The 17,613-nt window shown below is 43.1% G+C and overlaps 1 protein-coding gene across 1 annotated transcript in view; it reads right to left on the bottom strand.

The window, feature by feature from the left end:
• dnmbp (dynamin binding protein) overlaps positions 1-14,909 on the bottom strand; it is a 37,293-nt gene extending 22,384 nt beyond the window's left edge. Inside the window, exons 1-4 of the mRNA XM_084001871.1 lie at positions 14,607-14,909; positions 4,803-4,957; positions 3,786-3,908; positions 92-2,296 (exon numbers count right to left, since the gene is read on the bottom strand). Of these exons, the coding sequence (XP_083857997.1) occupies positions 92-2,296; positions 3,786-3,908; positions 4,803-4,947 (2,473 nt within the window). The 5' untranslated portion in view covers positions 4,948-4,957; positions 14,607-14,909. The remainder of the gene's footprint in view (positions 1-91; positions 2,297-3,785; positions 3,909-4,802; positions 4,958-14,606) is intronic.
• Positions 14,910-17,613: the final 2,704 nt, after the last annotated feature.

The raw sequence follows: 17,613 nt of genomic DNA, 5'->3' as shown, positions 1-17,613 counted from the left end.
TCAGACCAACAAAACCCCAAACATATTAAATTGACTTTACTAAACTCCTGATCTCATAGTGGTCTAAAGCCATAATAATCCCCGGTCTTACCTTGTAGCTGCTGCTGCTCCAGGGCCAGAGTCTCCAGCGTGTAGTTGCAGAACTCCAGATTCTCCATGGCTTGCATGCGGGCCGTCTCGTCCTCCTCCTCCTCCAACATGGTCCTGAGTTCCTCCGCTGTGTGCGCGTAAGCCTCCATGTCGTGCTCCACCTCTTGCAGCCGTAGCAGCAGCTGGTGCCTTTCCTCCTCTTCCCTCCGTCTCTGACTCTCCAGCTCCATCTCTCTCTCCAGCTCGCGCTCGGCTTCCAGCTGGCACTGGATTTCACGTTCCTGGGCGGCCGCGAGGTCGCCGTACTCCGCCTGTCCTTCTGCTATCTGGTCGAGGAGGTTCACGGCTGGTTCATCAGGGGTGTAGAAGATGGTTGCAGGAGCGGTGTTTTGTCTCGGGCAACGAGGGGGGGGACGCGGAGCCGGGCGGGCAGGTTTGTATGCTGGTGGGAAAGAGGGTCGGAGGACTCTAGGACGAGGAGGGGGAGGACGAAGGGTCCTGCGCCTCTCGAGTGAGGACGAGGCGGAGTTCGACTGCAAAAGGTGGGACACCGGCGAATGTGAGGAGCCTCGCATGATGTCGCTTTCATCGCTGAAGTCCATGATCGAAAAGTGCCGCAAGATGCGGGATTGCTGGCTCAGGTCGCCTACGGGAGACATGTCCCTGGAAGCGCCGGAGCACACGCTTGCATCGCTAAATGAAGAAGTCAAACTTTTCTCGAATTCAAAAAGCTGCTGGGTTAGCTTGGACTCCAGGTCGCCGGCTGAGGCTGCCAGGGCATCTAAGGTGATGGATGTCGGCATCGTGCCGTTGGAGCCGCGCGCTGTCTGCCGCGTCTCAGCGCCGCCCATCATCATATCGGCATCGCTGACGCTGGCGTGGCGACTCAGCTTCCTCTGCCTGTGGCCCTCGGCGAGGTTAAATAACGCCTGGCCAAGACTTCTGTTACTGTTGGTGGCACCGTCCTTCGGTGGCCTCTGGTGGTGTCTGCTCTTTTTAGACCACCCAGACTGAGTGCTAGGGAGGGTTAGGCTATGAGAAAATTTGGGCTGTAATGATCGAGTGTTACCGTTGGTATAGTTGGAGTGATTTGTGCCAGAAGATGGGCCGTGGTGCCTATGGCTACCTGCGGGCAGGCTAGGCCGAGACGGGAGTCTGGGCCTTGCTGGGGGAGTGGATTTGGGTCTCTCGGGCCCTCTCTGTGCCGGGGCGGCAGGTCTACGTGGCTGTGAGTCAGTCCTGCCACCCCCGTCTCTCTGTCCTCTGTCAATTTGAGCTCCGGGGCTTTTGTTTTCACTTTGCCACCTCTGCTCCTCAGTCCTCTCAAAGTAGTCCAGGTCCCACACTGTGTGATCCTCGTATGTCTCCCATTCAGGATCGGTCTTGGACCCGCCGGGACGTGCGTGACCCGAGCTGTATTCTGAAGTACAGCTGTCCTCCTTGTCTTCTTCTTGTTCCACGTTGTTTACCTCCTCAGTTTTCTGCCCGTCGTCCTCTATTTTGACAAAACGGTGAGGAAAAATACCGCGTCGCCCTCGCAGCTCTCCCTCCAGCCAACCATCCTCCAAAGTGCCTATGAGACGTATGCGATCCCCCGTATCAAAGTCCAACTCGCCTGGTTCCATGGCCCGAAACTCATACAGTGCCTCTACATAGACACCTCCCTCTTCCTCTTCCTGGACTACGACCTCCTTCTGCTCCTCTTCTTCTTCTTCTTCTTCTTCTTCTTCACCACCTTCCTCCTCTGTTCCCTCTCCTGCATCGTAAGGGTCCTCGTAGCTAAACTGCTCGGAATCATTGTTCAAATACTGGCAGTCCCTGGGCTCCTGAGGAGATCGCAGGGATCCCTGGAGCTCCACAAAGCCCTCTGGAAAGATCCCCCTGTGGCCGTTCAGCTCCCCCTGGAACCAGCCCGGCTCGGGCAGGCCAGTGATGATGATCAAGTCCCCCTCGCGGAAGTCCAGCTCCTCGTTGAGCTGTGCATGGAGGCTCATGAGGGCCCGCGCCTGACCCAGGGCGTACGGCGGGAGCTCCGAAGCCTTGGCCTGAGCCGAGCGTTCAGACAGCTGTCTGGAGCGGCCCGAGAGGGTCAGCTCCTTCACACACGACGTGGGGAACACGCCACGGACGCCCCAGGCATTACAACCACGCTGCCAGGTGTCTCCGAGGTTCATGGACCCTCCGGCCTCTCCAACTACGACATCACCTACAGAGAAGTAGAATAAAGGGGATTACATTTAATTTTTACTCATGTGAATCATGTCAAAGGAAAACGTTTTAAGGTACAGTTGAAAGCTAGACAAAAAAAATTGCAAATTTATCCACAGCTTATTGTTCTCAGATGCCATATTACTTTAAATAGATGTAATTTAAAATTTTAGAAAAAGAGATAAGAGCTCTGATCAAATACTCTCTAGCTTTTATAGACATTTCTGTCCGTACTTTTGTCTGCATTCTGGTAGCACTAGTTATCTCAGATTACCTTTTTATTATTGCACTCCTAATAATTGTGCTAGCCCCCACTAGTGCTGCTAATATACAGTATCTGGAGAATCGGCACATAGGAATGTTGACTGGTCAGTCAGCCAGAAGTCACGGGGGTCACATTCTAAAGACCTGCGGCTCCACCTCCCATTGTGTCGGGGGGCCAAACTGGAACGCAGCCAATAGGGACTTTGGAAAATCATACTGGAAATGAAAATTGAAACTCTCACATGGCCAGTAAATCCTGTTTCCTATATTTCCTTTGATCCAGGAAGTGACAATGAAAAAAATTACCTGGAATATTGTTGAGTACATTTGGTCATAGGTTAAACCCGGATAAAATATGTATGTATAATAAAATGCAAGCACTTATAATTTCATTATTTGACAAGGTTGTGAGTTGCCATTGCATACTTAAAAATGCTTTTAATGCATAATAGCGATACTATTGCTATGACTACTACTACCACTAGAGCTTCTAATGACATGCGAAGACAACAATAAAACGTTTTACAGATGAAGAGGATCCATTCAAACATGTGTGTTGTATGTATGAGGTTTCATCAAATGTATAAATATGAGACAATTCAGCAATGTGAGAAAAAAAAGACAGCTGCTAGGTTTTAGTTTGGCATCTGGGGACATCTAGTGGCGAGTTCTGGAAAGACAGGATGTATGTTGTGTTTTTATTGTGTAACAATAGGGGATCCACTGAGGTTTCATCATATTTTATATATTTATCAACTAAGAGAGGTCTTTTATTGTTTTTTTTCAAGAAAATATGCCTTGATCACCTTTCTAAGAAGATGTTTGCAGTATAAGAGGGCATACTTTTGTAGTTTGTTGTGTAAAGAATTAAGCTTTCGTTCAATTTGTTGTGTGATTATTAGTATAATATCCCATACTACATACTTATATGTCTGTGGCAGTGAAGACACAACACAACTACATTACAAAACAAAACACTTTACCTGAGCACAGCGACATCAACAAGTAGCGTTAGGCTAAGTGAGAAAACATGGCCCATTAGAGTTAAACAGCAGCAGCACTATTTACAACACAGTCGTGATACATCGCCTTACAAACAACAGATAACGAAGCCCATGCGAGTCCTTCATGTTTTATGACTCGGAGCCATAAAGAGAAGGAGTGATTCATGCTTCAATCTTTGTTCTGAATGTGGTCGTTGTCGGCGTGCAGTAAGTCCGTACCTCTCTTTAGGGACAGGTTGCCTGGCTCTGCTGAGCTGAAATCATTGATGCATACGTAGAGTCGGTCTTCAGGCCTGGTGCTGGGGATGGTAATCTCTTCCACGAAGGTGCTGGGAAACTGACCTGAGGACAGGAGGCAAGAGGGAGGGATACAACTGGATGACCAGAGTGAACGCAATGAAAAACATCTACATAAGCTTCTCTTTCAATTACTATTTACTAATAGTGTCACAGCAAAAATGATCCCAGGACAAGAACACGCTCATGATTTTCAGAGTCAATTACTAAGGCTTTACTTTGGTCCAATACCAGCACCAACTCAGATACTATTTAATAATGCAATCTTCAACTCATATCAGACAAAAATGTCTTCACAGGTTATAAATTGTGCTCGTTTGGGGAGTTTTTTCCATAAATTCACATATTTGGAGAATGCCAACAGATAAAGAACAGCTGGATTCAACAAAACCAAAAGTTATTTGAATAAAGCACATTGATATGGTCTGTGTTTTCGCTCAGCAAGCCCACGTTCCCCTCTGAGGGAATCCCCTTTCCTATCTTAAGTGACTCCTGGATACTTAAGTGGATTTCTTTGAGTAAACCTCTTCAAGGGCAGAGAAAGCGAGGAAACTATTATGCATGTCTCATCTTGCACAGAATGCATTGTGATCTTTCTTCATTTCCTCTGTTAAATATACAATTAATCATCAATAGATAAGGGAAACTAACACTATTGATGTGTAAAAAACATTGAAAATAATACTTTATTTTTCACTTTTCAGTAGCCTTCGTTTATTAAAGGAGAGAATGTTTGATTTTTAGTCCCAAGTGGCCAGTCATGTATGTGCAGTGTAAATAAAAACCAATAAGTCACTCACAGTTTCCTATGTGGCTTATGTGTGGTTATATTCCATAACATACAGCTATTTCCATGGATGTTTTCTATTAGGCAAAATTTCTTTGTGGTAAACAAAGTGTTGGTTTATTCACTGCAATAATGACCACCTGACACTTTACCTGTGACGCCATCTTTGTTACCGAGCAACCAGAACTCGTCCACCACACTGAGCACCTCGATGACATCACCGGTGAAGAGCGGCAGCTCCTCGGAGACGCTGGGGAGAAACTCAAAGGTCGCACGTACCACCGATCCTGCTTCCATCACTCATCACCTGTGGAGGCGGAGAAGAGTGATTGAGAGAATATTCCCACGTTGTTTTGTGTTAAAAATGCATGAAAACATTCGCACAGAAGAAAAGTTAGGATTAAGAATAAAAAGGAAGTCTTCCCTGTGAGGGAATGTGTCTCCGTTTTCTAAACAAGGCACACTGGTGCTATTGAAATCCTCGCCGTACAAATCAACAAACGCCTCATGGAGAGCGTGAGCTTTCGAGAAACAACACCAAATGAAGGAGAAGTGAAAGCGTGAGAAACCTGCATTGAAAAGGAAAGAGAAAAGCAAGGGAGGACTCCACTTAAGAAGGCTGAAGGACATTCCTCATCCTTCTCCTGTTTCTCTGCTTCCTCATCAAATCTGGGTGACTGGCAGATGCAAGTCAAGTATTTCTACCTCTGCCATCTCTGACCTTTGTTCTTCTCACAATATTATTCTACACTTTCTTTCCAGTCACCGTACATATTGCACGATGCAATAAAATGTTACCTTAATTTATTGGGGATCTTTTTTAGTTATCTTGTCTCATGTTGAAGCACATTGTTGCACTGCTTCTCCTTTCCTCATCACCTACTAGTTGGTTTAATGAAATGTCTGCACCCACTGAATAAATAGACGGCTACTGAACTTTATTTTGAAATTTTTACTTCATTTAAATTTCCTGCAAAACAATGAGTGGCCAAATCTCTTCCACTGGTAAAATGATTCAGATTTGTGACTTCTTCAATTAGCAGCAAGATGAGGGAACACAAGCAAAAACAACTTTAAATGAATTCAAGTGTTCTGCCATCCCTTGTGTGTCATTATCTGGAGGCAGTTTAACTGCAGGTGGGGATGGACACGCTGAAAGAGACGGGAAATGGGAGAAGAGGGCTGCAGTTTGCCACCGTCAATGGGGCCTCTGTTTAGTGGGTCGGAGGGGGGAGAGGAAGGGGACTCTAAACCCAGTTCAGTGCCACTGTCTCTGGGGAGAGACGCCTCTCAGGTTATCCTGCATTCGGTTGTGGAGGTAGATCGGGGGAGATGAGCAGCGTTAATAGTTAGAATGTGTGTGTTTGGGTCTCTCTGTGAAGGTTAAACAGTACCGTCTTGCGTAACAAAAGCAGCTCGTTGTTCAGTTCTTAAGTTGTGAACTTAACACCGCCGTAGTGTTAAAGGCATGGTGAAACTCAAGCCAAGGCATTAACTAATGCAAGCCGAGGGGAAGTGTGCAAGTGTGGGGTGAAAAACACAGCAGGCAGTGAGCACAAACAGGCTGTGTTTGCATGTATTTAATGGAACAGAAGCTGTGTTGTTTTGTTTTTTTGTTATCATCTCTTTAGAAGGAATGGTAACTCATCATTCTGCCGGTTTCAAATGGAACAATAGCCGCCTGACAGAAAACCATTGCGTATGCGTCGTGCCCTGACATGCACGCGGGTGAATCACGCATCACCCATCCTTGAGGCATGAAACGGTGAGACATAATAATCCGAGTTTATGAAACATTCGGCTCGCTAAACAGATACATGTTTTGGAAAGATGAAGGTCGCTGGACAGAAAATTCCTGAACTTGTGCGTTCGGGAGCCTTGAAGTAAATAAAGATAACTCATCTCCCTCTGAGAGAGCAGAAGACTGTGTGGGCCTTTTGACAGATACTCACTGAACTTTTACACGGAAAAAGCAGGAGATCAGTGTAAAAAGAAACACTTAAACATGGGAACAAGCATCATGAATGCACAATATACAGTCAAATCATAATACAGTACAGTAGGTCACTGTAACTTTTAACGTTTAAGTGTTACAGTGCGTGTTTCAGAAGCAAACGTCTGCACAGATGTGAGATTAATTGTAAAGAATTAAACCTTGTTCTTAAAAAAACTCTATCTAGAATCTAATATTTCATCAGACTATCCACCACTTGAGTCTAAGCCACTCCGGCTGAGCTCACGACCACCATGCAGAAAAAAACCCAGACCTTATTCCACATCTGACTGCCGTCCCTGGACCTGAGAAGAGTCACTGGGCTGCTGCAGCTTTCTTCGAGTTAATCCTCAGATCTGCATCCAGCCAGACAAGCTCCTTAGTGTTATTTATGGGTCTGTCAGTGTGTCAGTGGCCCCTTTGGTTTGTGACTTTTACACCCCGCTACGACAGCAACAGCATGCCGTCTGATGGGAAGACGTGGTCCCGTACAGAAGTTAACATTTTAGCTCACAAGACCATACGCAGGCTTCCTGACGTTCTCTTATTCTTTTAAGCTCTCTGTGCAAAGGAAACTCCCTCCAGGACGGTTTCACTCAATTATTCTGGGGATGACATGCTTTGTACACATTAAACGTGTCATTTAGCCATACGGATGCCTTTAGAATCACGGATCAATACAAGGGTTCATCATTCACCCATCTCCAAATTCAATTAAGTAGCAGCAAGTATTAGTTAGGGATCAACAAAAAGAAAACGTTCACATACTCTCATATTATTGAATCTCGTGTTAAAAGAATACTGTGCGTGTTTCAGTGTGCTAGTGGCTCATTCTGACTCCAGCTGAAAACCATTTTCTTTGGATTTGAAAAAACAAAAAAGGGAGGGAAACCCCGTATCTCATTGGGAGTAGCAGGCGAGTCTGGAGGACACATTGGTAGTAAACCAGTAGCAGATTACTGCTTACTAACCACTGGGGTATGTCTCGGAAAAGTACAAAGGGCATTTCACACACTGAACGCACCTAACACTGGTGTGTCTCTTCTATTAGGATTTATGAGGCGTTGATAAGGAATGGGACTCTGATCATGACAAACTCCATCAGAGTATCAGAAACGACTTTAACAGTAATAGAAAAAATGTGCCTTCTTCTGCATCAACAACACAGATGACACAATACAAGAAGAGTGGATGTTTTTAAAGGGAGAGATTGTGAATGAACCGGACTAGTGTCAGCCACCTGGCACCGTTATGGAGAAAGTAACGGGATTACGACAGACGGCCAAGTCAACAGTTGACACTGACACAAACACACACACACACACACACACACACACACACACCGAAAGGGGGAGAAAGAGCCGTCTGTCTGACCTGAGACACGGCCCGGGGAAGCATCATCACCTTTTACTAAACTACCTGCGCATGTTCGTTAGCGTGTTTTCTGATCAGCATGTAAACAAGGATAATCACGTGGTGGAAAATCTGCAGTAAACTGCTCACATGTTGGTTATAGCGGGAGAAGTTTCCATGATGTCTCCGTGTCAACAGGAAACATCTGTCCTTTATCATTGGTGCCAAAACAAGGAACCATTTTTTATTATTATAAATTGGAATTTTCAAGAAAAAAAAAAAGTGCAATTTTCAAATCTCAAGAGCCACAATTTGGTTGTGATGAAACGGTAATTAACGGAGTTTTAACGAGCTGTTAATGTGACACTTCAAAGCAATGACTGATCATTTGGCGGGATATAATGACAACCGTCTCCGCCAGATTTACTCAGCTGTTGTTCATTAAAGCTAATTCTGACTTGGCAAAACAACAAAAAGTAAATTATCGGCTGCTCTCTGTTTCCCAGTATCTGTTCCATTTCGAACCACTAATTTAATATTATTATGAGTGTGAGATTGACAGATTTTCCATCGTTTAAAAAGAACAAAACAGTGGAACCTCAACTTTGTTTGTTTCGCAAAGGACATGATATTTCAATTAATATTTGAAGATGTGAATACCACTGATGTAAAGCTAAGGAGAGCTGGGGAAGACAACACACACCAGTAGTTAATTAACCAATTAACCTACCAATTACAGGACATAATCACAACCTCAAGAAGGTTATGTTTTTGGTCCGGTTTGTTCGTTAGCTTATTTGTCAGCAGAGTTAAAGAGTATTTTTTGAATGAAACTTGGCAGAGGGTGACCTGAATCACAGGGCGGATACACCCATTAGCCGCTCAGTTATAAACATTAGAACTGTTCTAACTGGTCCACCTTTTGCTCGGAGGCGTCTCAGGTTTCCCTCTGTCTCTGCAGGTACAGCAGAGCGAAGGAAGTGGGATCTGCTGACTGTCAGTACCTTTTTATTGAACAGGGTCATCTGATTACAACAATGGAGCTGCTGCCTCATGTCTGTCTGTCTGCCAGGACCAAAAAGCTCACACTGACGCACAGCCAACGTGCCATTCATCCTATTCAGACATACTGGAGTGGCAGACTGGCACGTGCCTGGATGTCAATACACACACACACACACACACACACACACACACACACACACACAGACACACACACACACAGACGGGTAGAAGCCTCTGGAGCGGACTGGATGAAAGCTGATGTCTTTTGATAGTGATTGTTTACAGTGCAGCTGTGTGGTCCTCCCATCCAGAATGCTGAGCCCGCTAAAACGCATTCACCTCGAAACAACATCACGACAACAGGTGACCGGCCGGTGGACGGTTCTGGATATTAAAAACTGTGGGACATCTGTTGCTTTTTTTCTTTTTTGACCGCCTAGTCTCTCAGCACATGTGACGGGGGGGGAATGAGACGGCTCTGCATGGCTGACAGTTGTCAACACAAGTCATGTGGTTTTTCAGACCATCTGTTTGTGAAGTCAGTGGCTCACAGACCCCCTGTAGTATAATAACCAATTTGGATATTATATATTTTAATGTAATGAACCACAGCAGTAATACTGAAATGTCACAGTTGGCTGAAATGGTTTAGATCTTAACCAACATCAAACTTTATGTTCTGTGACGGGTAAATAATTAGTCAAACATAAGTACACACACACACACACACACACACACACACACACACACACACACACACACACACACACACACACACACACACACACACACACACACACACACACACACACACACATTAACCCACATGAAATGGTTTAGTTTGGGGCGTTCTGCAAGCATGGTGGTCTAATCCTCACATGGGCTGAGTTGTCATTTTGATTTTAGATTGTATGTTTGGTCTTAAAAATGTCTTAAAACTCAAGGTTACGTCTTAAAATTGCTAATTTTGTCGAACTAACAGTCCCAAAGATATTCAGTTTACAATTAAAGCTGAAACTAGGAAATGTTGGGGCTTTTTCCTGAAAAACCACTTCAATTGTAAATTGTTTACCAAATAGTTGCACTTATACTTGCAATAGGGGCCTTTGTTGCATGTCAACCATCCCAAACTCCCAGTTTCTGCAGATCATCTCCTCCTAAAGGCAATCCTCCCTACTCTAAAAAGTAATATATAAATAGTGTGGTACCACATTGTTGTTCTAAACAGCGAGGCAGGACAGTGATGAGAGCAGCCTGGCTTTAAAGTGCATTTCAACCAGATGAGGCAGGACTACGTGGCCTCAGCCAGCTGGATGAAAAGAACACATCTGGCGAGCGGAGTCAAATGCCTAAAGATGCCAAACTCTGTTGAAATATTTGGCAAAAACTGTCACGCTCCTCTGAAACATGCAAACAGTAAGCACAGAGATAGATGGCTGAAAGAACATGCCGGCCCTGTATTTCTATATAAACAATCACTGCAGTGGAAACGAAGCCTATTTTGAAACAAGGCCGCCATCTATTTGCATAAGGAGACAGGAAGGACTGTTCCTTTTTATTTTAAATAGCCCAAACAGAATGCTGTCTTCTGTGGTTGAGTTAGCGAATGCATCAGACCAATATTGTCCAGTCCTTACATACTGACGTTTCCCATTCAGTGTAATACTCCCTGAAAGCAGCTACATAAAATCAATCAGTAAAAATTGCATTTGACACATTTGATTTAACGGTTCCTTTTACAGATTTCAGAGTATTCATATAGTAGCCAACAATGATTTTCTATGTAAAGATGTGTACCTGGGCAGAGAATGAAGTCACTTTCCCTCTGTGTGCGTTGTTGTCCGAGCTTCTCTGAGCGTGTGCTCATCTGCTAGCTAATGCACGCTGCTCTGCACTGTGCTCATATGGCGGTTACCGTTGATAATGCTGAGCTCAATTAGGTTCATTGTGAAGGGAGATCAGCTTTTTTTCTTACTTTTTTTTTTACTTCTTTTAGCTCTTATTTCCATCACACATATTAGTTATGATAACATGTTTTTTACCAGATTATTGCATTTTAAATAATGTTGTTTAGATAATACAATTAAAGGATTAGTTTAACATTTTGTGAAAGACAGTACTGGCTGACACAAGGAGTGGACAGTGGCTAGCTCTGTCCAAAGGTAACAAAATCAGCCTACAAACCCCCCTGAAACTCAACAATAACCAAACATTGTATCTGGATTCCAGCTATGAAACATATGGCACACTGGGAGGGTTGTTCAAATACAATACCACCATAAAGTAATCCCTAACAATGGGCTGAGTCAGGAAGTCGGTCATCTTCCACACCTCTACAGCTGTCTTTTTTTTACATCTTGTCTGGACAAAAACTTTGTGGAAACATTAAAAAATTCTGGTTCTATCTCGTTGCCTTATTTATAGGAGTTCTAGTACGTCTCCTGATTGTAACTTTCCTAACAGTAAAGGGGCTTTGCAAGATGTGTTGCTACATGAATGTAGGGGAAAACCATGGGTGGGTCCTTGGAAAAAGACTGGCAATCCTCATTTTGCCTCTTTACATTTTCATTCACTTCAAATCTCTGCAGCTTGGCGAGCACACAGGCATCGCTCGGAGAAGGGAATGGGTTTATTTTTCAGGCTCCATTTCATCATCTATCTTCCTTTCCTTCACTTTTTTTCTCTCACGCATTTGTTTCTCTATTCCTTTCTCATACGCGCACGTGTTGAATATGAATGTCTTTCATGACTCACACACACACACACACACGCATACTGGGAGGAACTGCTCTTTTGCATAAACATTTCCACAGCAAGGAGGACAACTCAGAAGTCTGAGCTCAGAGGGCAGAGACAGCGTTGTCATGGCTACAAGGATCTGTTTGGACAGCGGAGGGTTTTCCCCGAGAGAACCCCAATGGTGTCCAGGGATGTGCCGCCCCCCTTAAAAACATGGCTGAGCCCTAATAGTTTGCATATGAGCTGTTACATAACTGATCCCTTGGAATTACATCATGACGTGCCTGCTGAAACATAATCAATTTGTGTAGGGTAAAAAAAGTGTGCTCTTTTCTTGAGAAAAGTCATCCAAAACACTTAAAATTCTAACGTCTTCTTCTGAAAAACATTCGGACAGTTCAGAGTGAATTGAGGACGTCGACGAGAGACTGCCAAGATGGCAAAAACCAAGGCGGATTAGAGGAGTTTTGTGAATCAACTCTTGGGACAGCTCACTGGGAGAGGCCCGGAATAATCTACGCAGACGACTGTATTACCAACTCCATATGAATTCAGAAAAAGAACACAGACACAGGCGCAAAATCGATCTGGAAATGGTCACATGGTTGGCTCTCAGTTTCAGAAATAGTTATACATGATTAAATAAAGCTCATCTGGGCTTTAGAGAAGTCTCCTTAGCCCATAAAACTGCTGTCTAGAGATGATCTGTGTATGTTGCAGAATATCAAGTATGAGATGGGGACCTAAGGATAAATAGCTGACACTTATATTACCATTTATGTGTCTTCTATCAAAGCCAGTTTATGCTACTTTGGAAGTAACGAATCATGTAAGTTAACCCTGACAGTACATGCTAACGAACGGGGGAGAATACTGAGCCTCAAACACTAGTAGTTCATTAAAAAAAAACATAAAAACTGTAACCATACGATTGACTTCAGGCTTAGAACCAAAATGCAACGTCCACATGTCATCTAAGCATCATTACGCACATTATAACATGAAGATAATACCTCTGCTCGTACCAGCACTAAACTCCTTCTCCTCCTTTTCACATCAATCAAATCTTATAAGCCTTTTCCTGCCTATTCAGCCAAACGAACACAATGCTGCCAGGAAAAGAACGTGAGGAAAGTCATGTTTTAATGTCTGAGAAATAACTTATTTCTGATGTGATGGATTATTACATATTGGGATGAAATCTGGACTTTTTTTTCCACCCCTCGTCATCAAGTTATTTCCATTCCCGCCATTTTCCTCTCGACATTCCGTGCCGCCGCTGTAGCTTGGAATGCCTTAATTTGGTTGCCATTATAATCCCATCACTGATGATCTATGTTGCTGTTACAATATAGGCAAAATGTTTCACGGGATTTACTGAGGGGAGACACGGCATCGTATTTGTGTCATGGTAACGCGTGCAAACTGACACAAAGGTCTCGAGTTTCTCTGTCGTCAAGTAGTGATATAGGACCCCGATACAAGTGTTGAATAATTCAGGGTGTGGGATGTTTATGTGCGTCCCAAATCCTGACGCTAAACACAAAAGGACAACAGGAGTAAAGAGTCTTGATTAAAGCTGATAGGAGCTATAGAAGCTGACTTCAGGTGGTATGCAAGGTATGACTCAAATACACCGTTATGGTACATGACAGGACCAGTTACCGACTATTTTCACTTTCTTTTTGGTACCCTGCAGGCAAGGAAAAATGTAAAACGTGTTTTTTTTTCTACAGCAGAAGAGCAGAAACAAGTTTATATACATGCACATGTAGACAAACAAGCCAGTGCTTAAAACTAAACTTCATGTTTATGCTTTCATACCATATTGTACTAATAAAACACATATGTTGGCTTGTCATGGCTCAACAACGTACAGATAAATGCTGAGGAAGTATAAAGGAATCTGTTGCTTTACCTGTTAAACTGATGAAATGTGCCTGTCAGGTCTGTTCTGATTAAACGTCGTATTCACCTCTTGCTCTTCTGACAGCGAGCATTGTATTTTTTGCGAGATTCATCCTGAGATAATTATGCATTCATCCATCATTGGCATCTCGATTGCATAACTCAGAGCTTGAAGGTCTACAGAGCCAATATGGTATAACATTATGCACAAAGGTATGTTCCTCTGTCTGTAATATACATTTGGGGTGATGATGTTTGTATAACGTTGCCTTTAAACCAAAGAACACACACTTCTAATGTGTTGTACTACCATGTAATAGTGTCATCGGATAGAGAACAGAACAGAATTCAACAGAACAGAATAGAATAGAACATAACAGGATATTATACAAAATAATAGACTAGAATAGAATAGAAAAGAGCAATCTAGTTTAGGATATGAGTGTGGCTGTGACCAGACCACTGAGGTTAAATGTGTGTGTGTGTGTGTGTGTGTGTGTGTGTGTGTGTGTGTGTGTGTGTGTGTGTGTGTGTGTGTGTGTGTGTGTGTGTCTCACATGGTGGAACAACTGACAGCGGCCACAGGTGACAGACAGCCAGACAGACAGTCAGTCAGTCAGTCAGACAGGAGGGGGGATTATTTGGTCTGCAGCGCTTGTGTTCACAGCCATCACCCATTCAGCTCACGTCATTAGTCGGTTAGCTGTGCGCGTTCACCCCGAGGACGGAGCACAAAACCCCGTTCAAAGTGCGCCCAAAGGACCGTCAGCACCCTGACTGCGTGCCACAGTTCAAAAACTCCTCAAACAAGCGCGTGAGAGGAAAATGCAGCGTTGTTGCTCTCAGGGAGCAGCCATACGTTTACGGTTGGAGATGTGGAAAAGGCGCATATCCCTGCGTTATTACACATGTATCTATTTTATTTCGTATCCGACGCTGTGTGTGTGTGTTTTCTTACCTATAAAGCGTCTTGGACGTCCAGTGGAAAATGCGGGCCAGTCGGGACGAGATATCCAACTCCTGCAGCCCGCTGATGTGGTGGCGGAGAGGCTGGGTTTTTTTTTTTTTTTTTTCTCCTCCGCGACTCAACTTTTTCTTTGCGCGGCTACTCTTCCCACGGCTCCGGAGTCATCGTTCCCCGGAAATGATCGCTTTCTCTCCGCGTCAAGGTCGAGAAAAACGCGTTGACAGCAGAAAGTGACTCGGTGGTCCCGGTGGGCTGTGACTCGGTACCGTCAGCTGTCATCACATTAGGGACGGGAGCAGCCGAGTCGCTCCATGCCTACACACAACAACGCCACCCACTTTTTTGCTCCATACAGACCCGTAGCTGACCCGGATGATGCCTGACTGAAATATACAACAGGACCTGAGCGATTTTATTTAGCTTCAATTTAACTCAACACAACTTTCACATCGTTATTACTCATTTAATGCAGGTGTTGCTGGCCGAACAACCAGTTACTAGATAAGTCACTACAGTAAGTTAATTTACCAGGCCTTGCCTTAGTATAGCCTACAGTTAAGTACACATCTAAGGTGACAACCAGAGGCGTCACAAGTACATTCTAAAATCAAGTATAAGTACACGTACAATCTATTTTTGAAATGTACTCAAAGTATGAAGAAAAAAGTATCACTTTGAAGGACCAAAATGTAATAAAAAAAAGTAAAGTAAAAAGTATCACTTTGAAGGACAAAAATGTACTCAAAGTAGGCCTATTAAGTTAATTGTAACACTTTGAAGGACATTTCCACTTTTTTTTTTTTTTTTGCAAGGCTAATTGAATCTTGAGTCATATTAATAAGAAAGAAAACAATCGACAATTCCCCTAAAATGCATTAAAACTAAAGTAACAAGCCTGTTTTGAAAATGTTCGACCTGAAAATGTGACTTATATACAGTAATAAAGTATTTGTGCTTGTTACTTCCCACCTCCGTTGTTTGGTTACTGTGCACTTGCAGACATGGTCGGTGAATAAGATACAGTGTTTTATTAAAGTGAGCTATCTTTTCTCTGATAAAACATAGGCCTACTTAATAAATTGTTTTATGTAAAATTGTCACAGATTTATTTTCTGTTGTTAGACGTTTCCCATAGAATCATTCCAGCTCTACCTTTGATACTTAAAGTACATTTTTCAGTTAATACTTGCTAATTAATACTAGTTAATACTAATGCACTTTTACATACGTGACACCTTGAATGCAGGACTTTTAATTGTAGTTGAGTATTTTTACATTTTTACTTTTACTGCAATGAAGGCTATGAGTACCAATAAAATATAAATCCTATAAAACCTAATCGTGTCAGTATAGTTAGGACCAGCTTGCTCAGCAGATATAGGATCCCTGCGTAGTGTGGACATACAGGAACTAGAATTCTATTTAAAAAATATTACATTTTACTTGACTAACTGTCAGTCTTATAGGAGTCACATTGTCGGCAGATATATTTCCACGTGACAAGAAAGAAAAAACGCTTTTTATTGAACCAGAATCCACCAGAATATTCCCTTAATTCATGTGCTCATTCCTGTGCAAGTCAGCACATGTTTGGGCTGTCCACTCCACCCAGACTAGACACTGTTCACAACCGTTTCAGGAAGGAAGTAACATTATAGGTTAAGTCATATGTTCTGGGTTTAAGCCACAGCATGTCAAAAGAACATGAAGTAGAAATAGGCAGTGTGGTGCAGCACAGTTGAAGCTTCAAGCTTTCTGACACTCAGCAGGGAAGGTGTAACCAGCAGTCTGTTTTGTGGCTTTGCCTCTCGAACTACAGCTCTGTCATTTGGCGCCGTTATGACGATGGAAACCTTTTTTTAGAGAGAGAAAGTAACACTCCTCGCATGGGGGATTATATGTTTTCTCAGCCAGGGCCACTGTTGTGTTGTGAATCACTGCATCTAGATTTTGTGCTGCGTCGGCAGTAATGACAGCTTCCTCATATGTGATCTTGCATGTGGAGAACAATAGCAGGAAACAAAGTCAGTTGGATGCTTTTTTTTTTTCTTTCTCCCTTAAGTGTTGGCAGGAAAATGGAAAAGATACAGGAGAGGTCACACGAAAACGCACATTCAAACAGGCTAAGTCACAAACAGACATACTGTTACAGATTAACTTCATCGCAATGCCACACAGTTGAAATCTGTAACAACAAAAAATCTGGAGATAGTATCACGCTTTCAGAAATGTGTGAAATGCACGTTGAGTTTATGTAATACAGCTTGTTTTGCAACACGGGTCATGTCAGGTTAGGCAGGCAGGTTAAAAAAAAAAAAAAAAAAAAAAAAATAATATATATATATATATATATATATATATATATATATATATATATATATATATATTATTGTGCTTTCAATATAGGTCTGACTGAAAAATGTGTATATTGTTAACATCTGGAAAATGACAGTATGATAGACATGCCATAATACCTTTCAATGTCATTGCATCATCCTTTCATGCTGTCTATCTTTTCCTGAACAATAAAAAAAAAAAAAAAAACTTTTGGGCATTTCCTAGATGAGTAATTTCCATGATGGTTGTTCTGTAACTTCCGATTAAGCCTGCTCCATCACCATCGTTTAACTCTGAGTCAGGGAATGTGGGTCAGCGTAGGAGATGTCTGGCAATGTAGGACCACTGGTGGTCTTCATTGACGCCACACACACACACACACACACACACACACACACACACCCATACTGTCGCTGAGAACCCTCCAGATCAGTGAAATGCTGGCTTTGTCTTCTCTCACAGTGGCCACTTTCATTCAGGGCCAGCGGGTCTGTTGTTGTCTTTCAATATTTGCTGCCAGTTGATCGTCGCTATAATGCTCTGTAGGCAGAGAATACATTGGCTGGCGTACAATCGTCCTATTGTGTCTGCTCTGAGAAACATCAGCTGTGACAAAGTGTTGGAGTAGGCAGAAAATGAAAGTTGTTGTATTCAATTCTTT

The sequence above is a fragment of the Eutrigla gurnardus genome (genome assembly GCF_963514095.1).
Source record: "Eutrigla gurnardus genome assembly, chromosome: 22".
NCBI lineage: Eukaryota > Metazoa > Chordata > Actinopteri > Perciformes > Triglidae > Eutrigla > Eutrigla gurnardus.
This window is presented reverse-complemented; position numbering and strand designations above follow the sequence as displayed.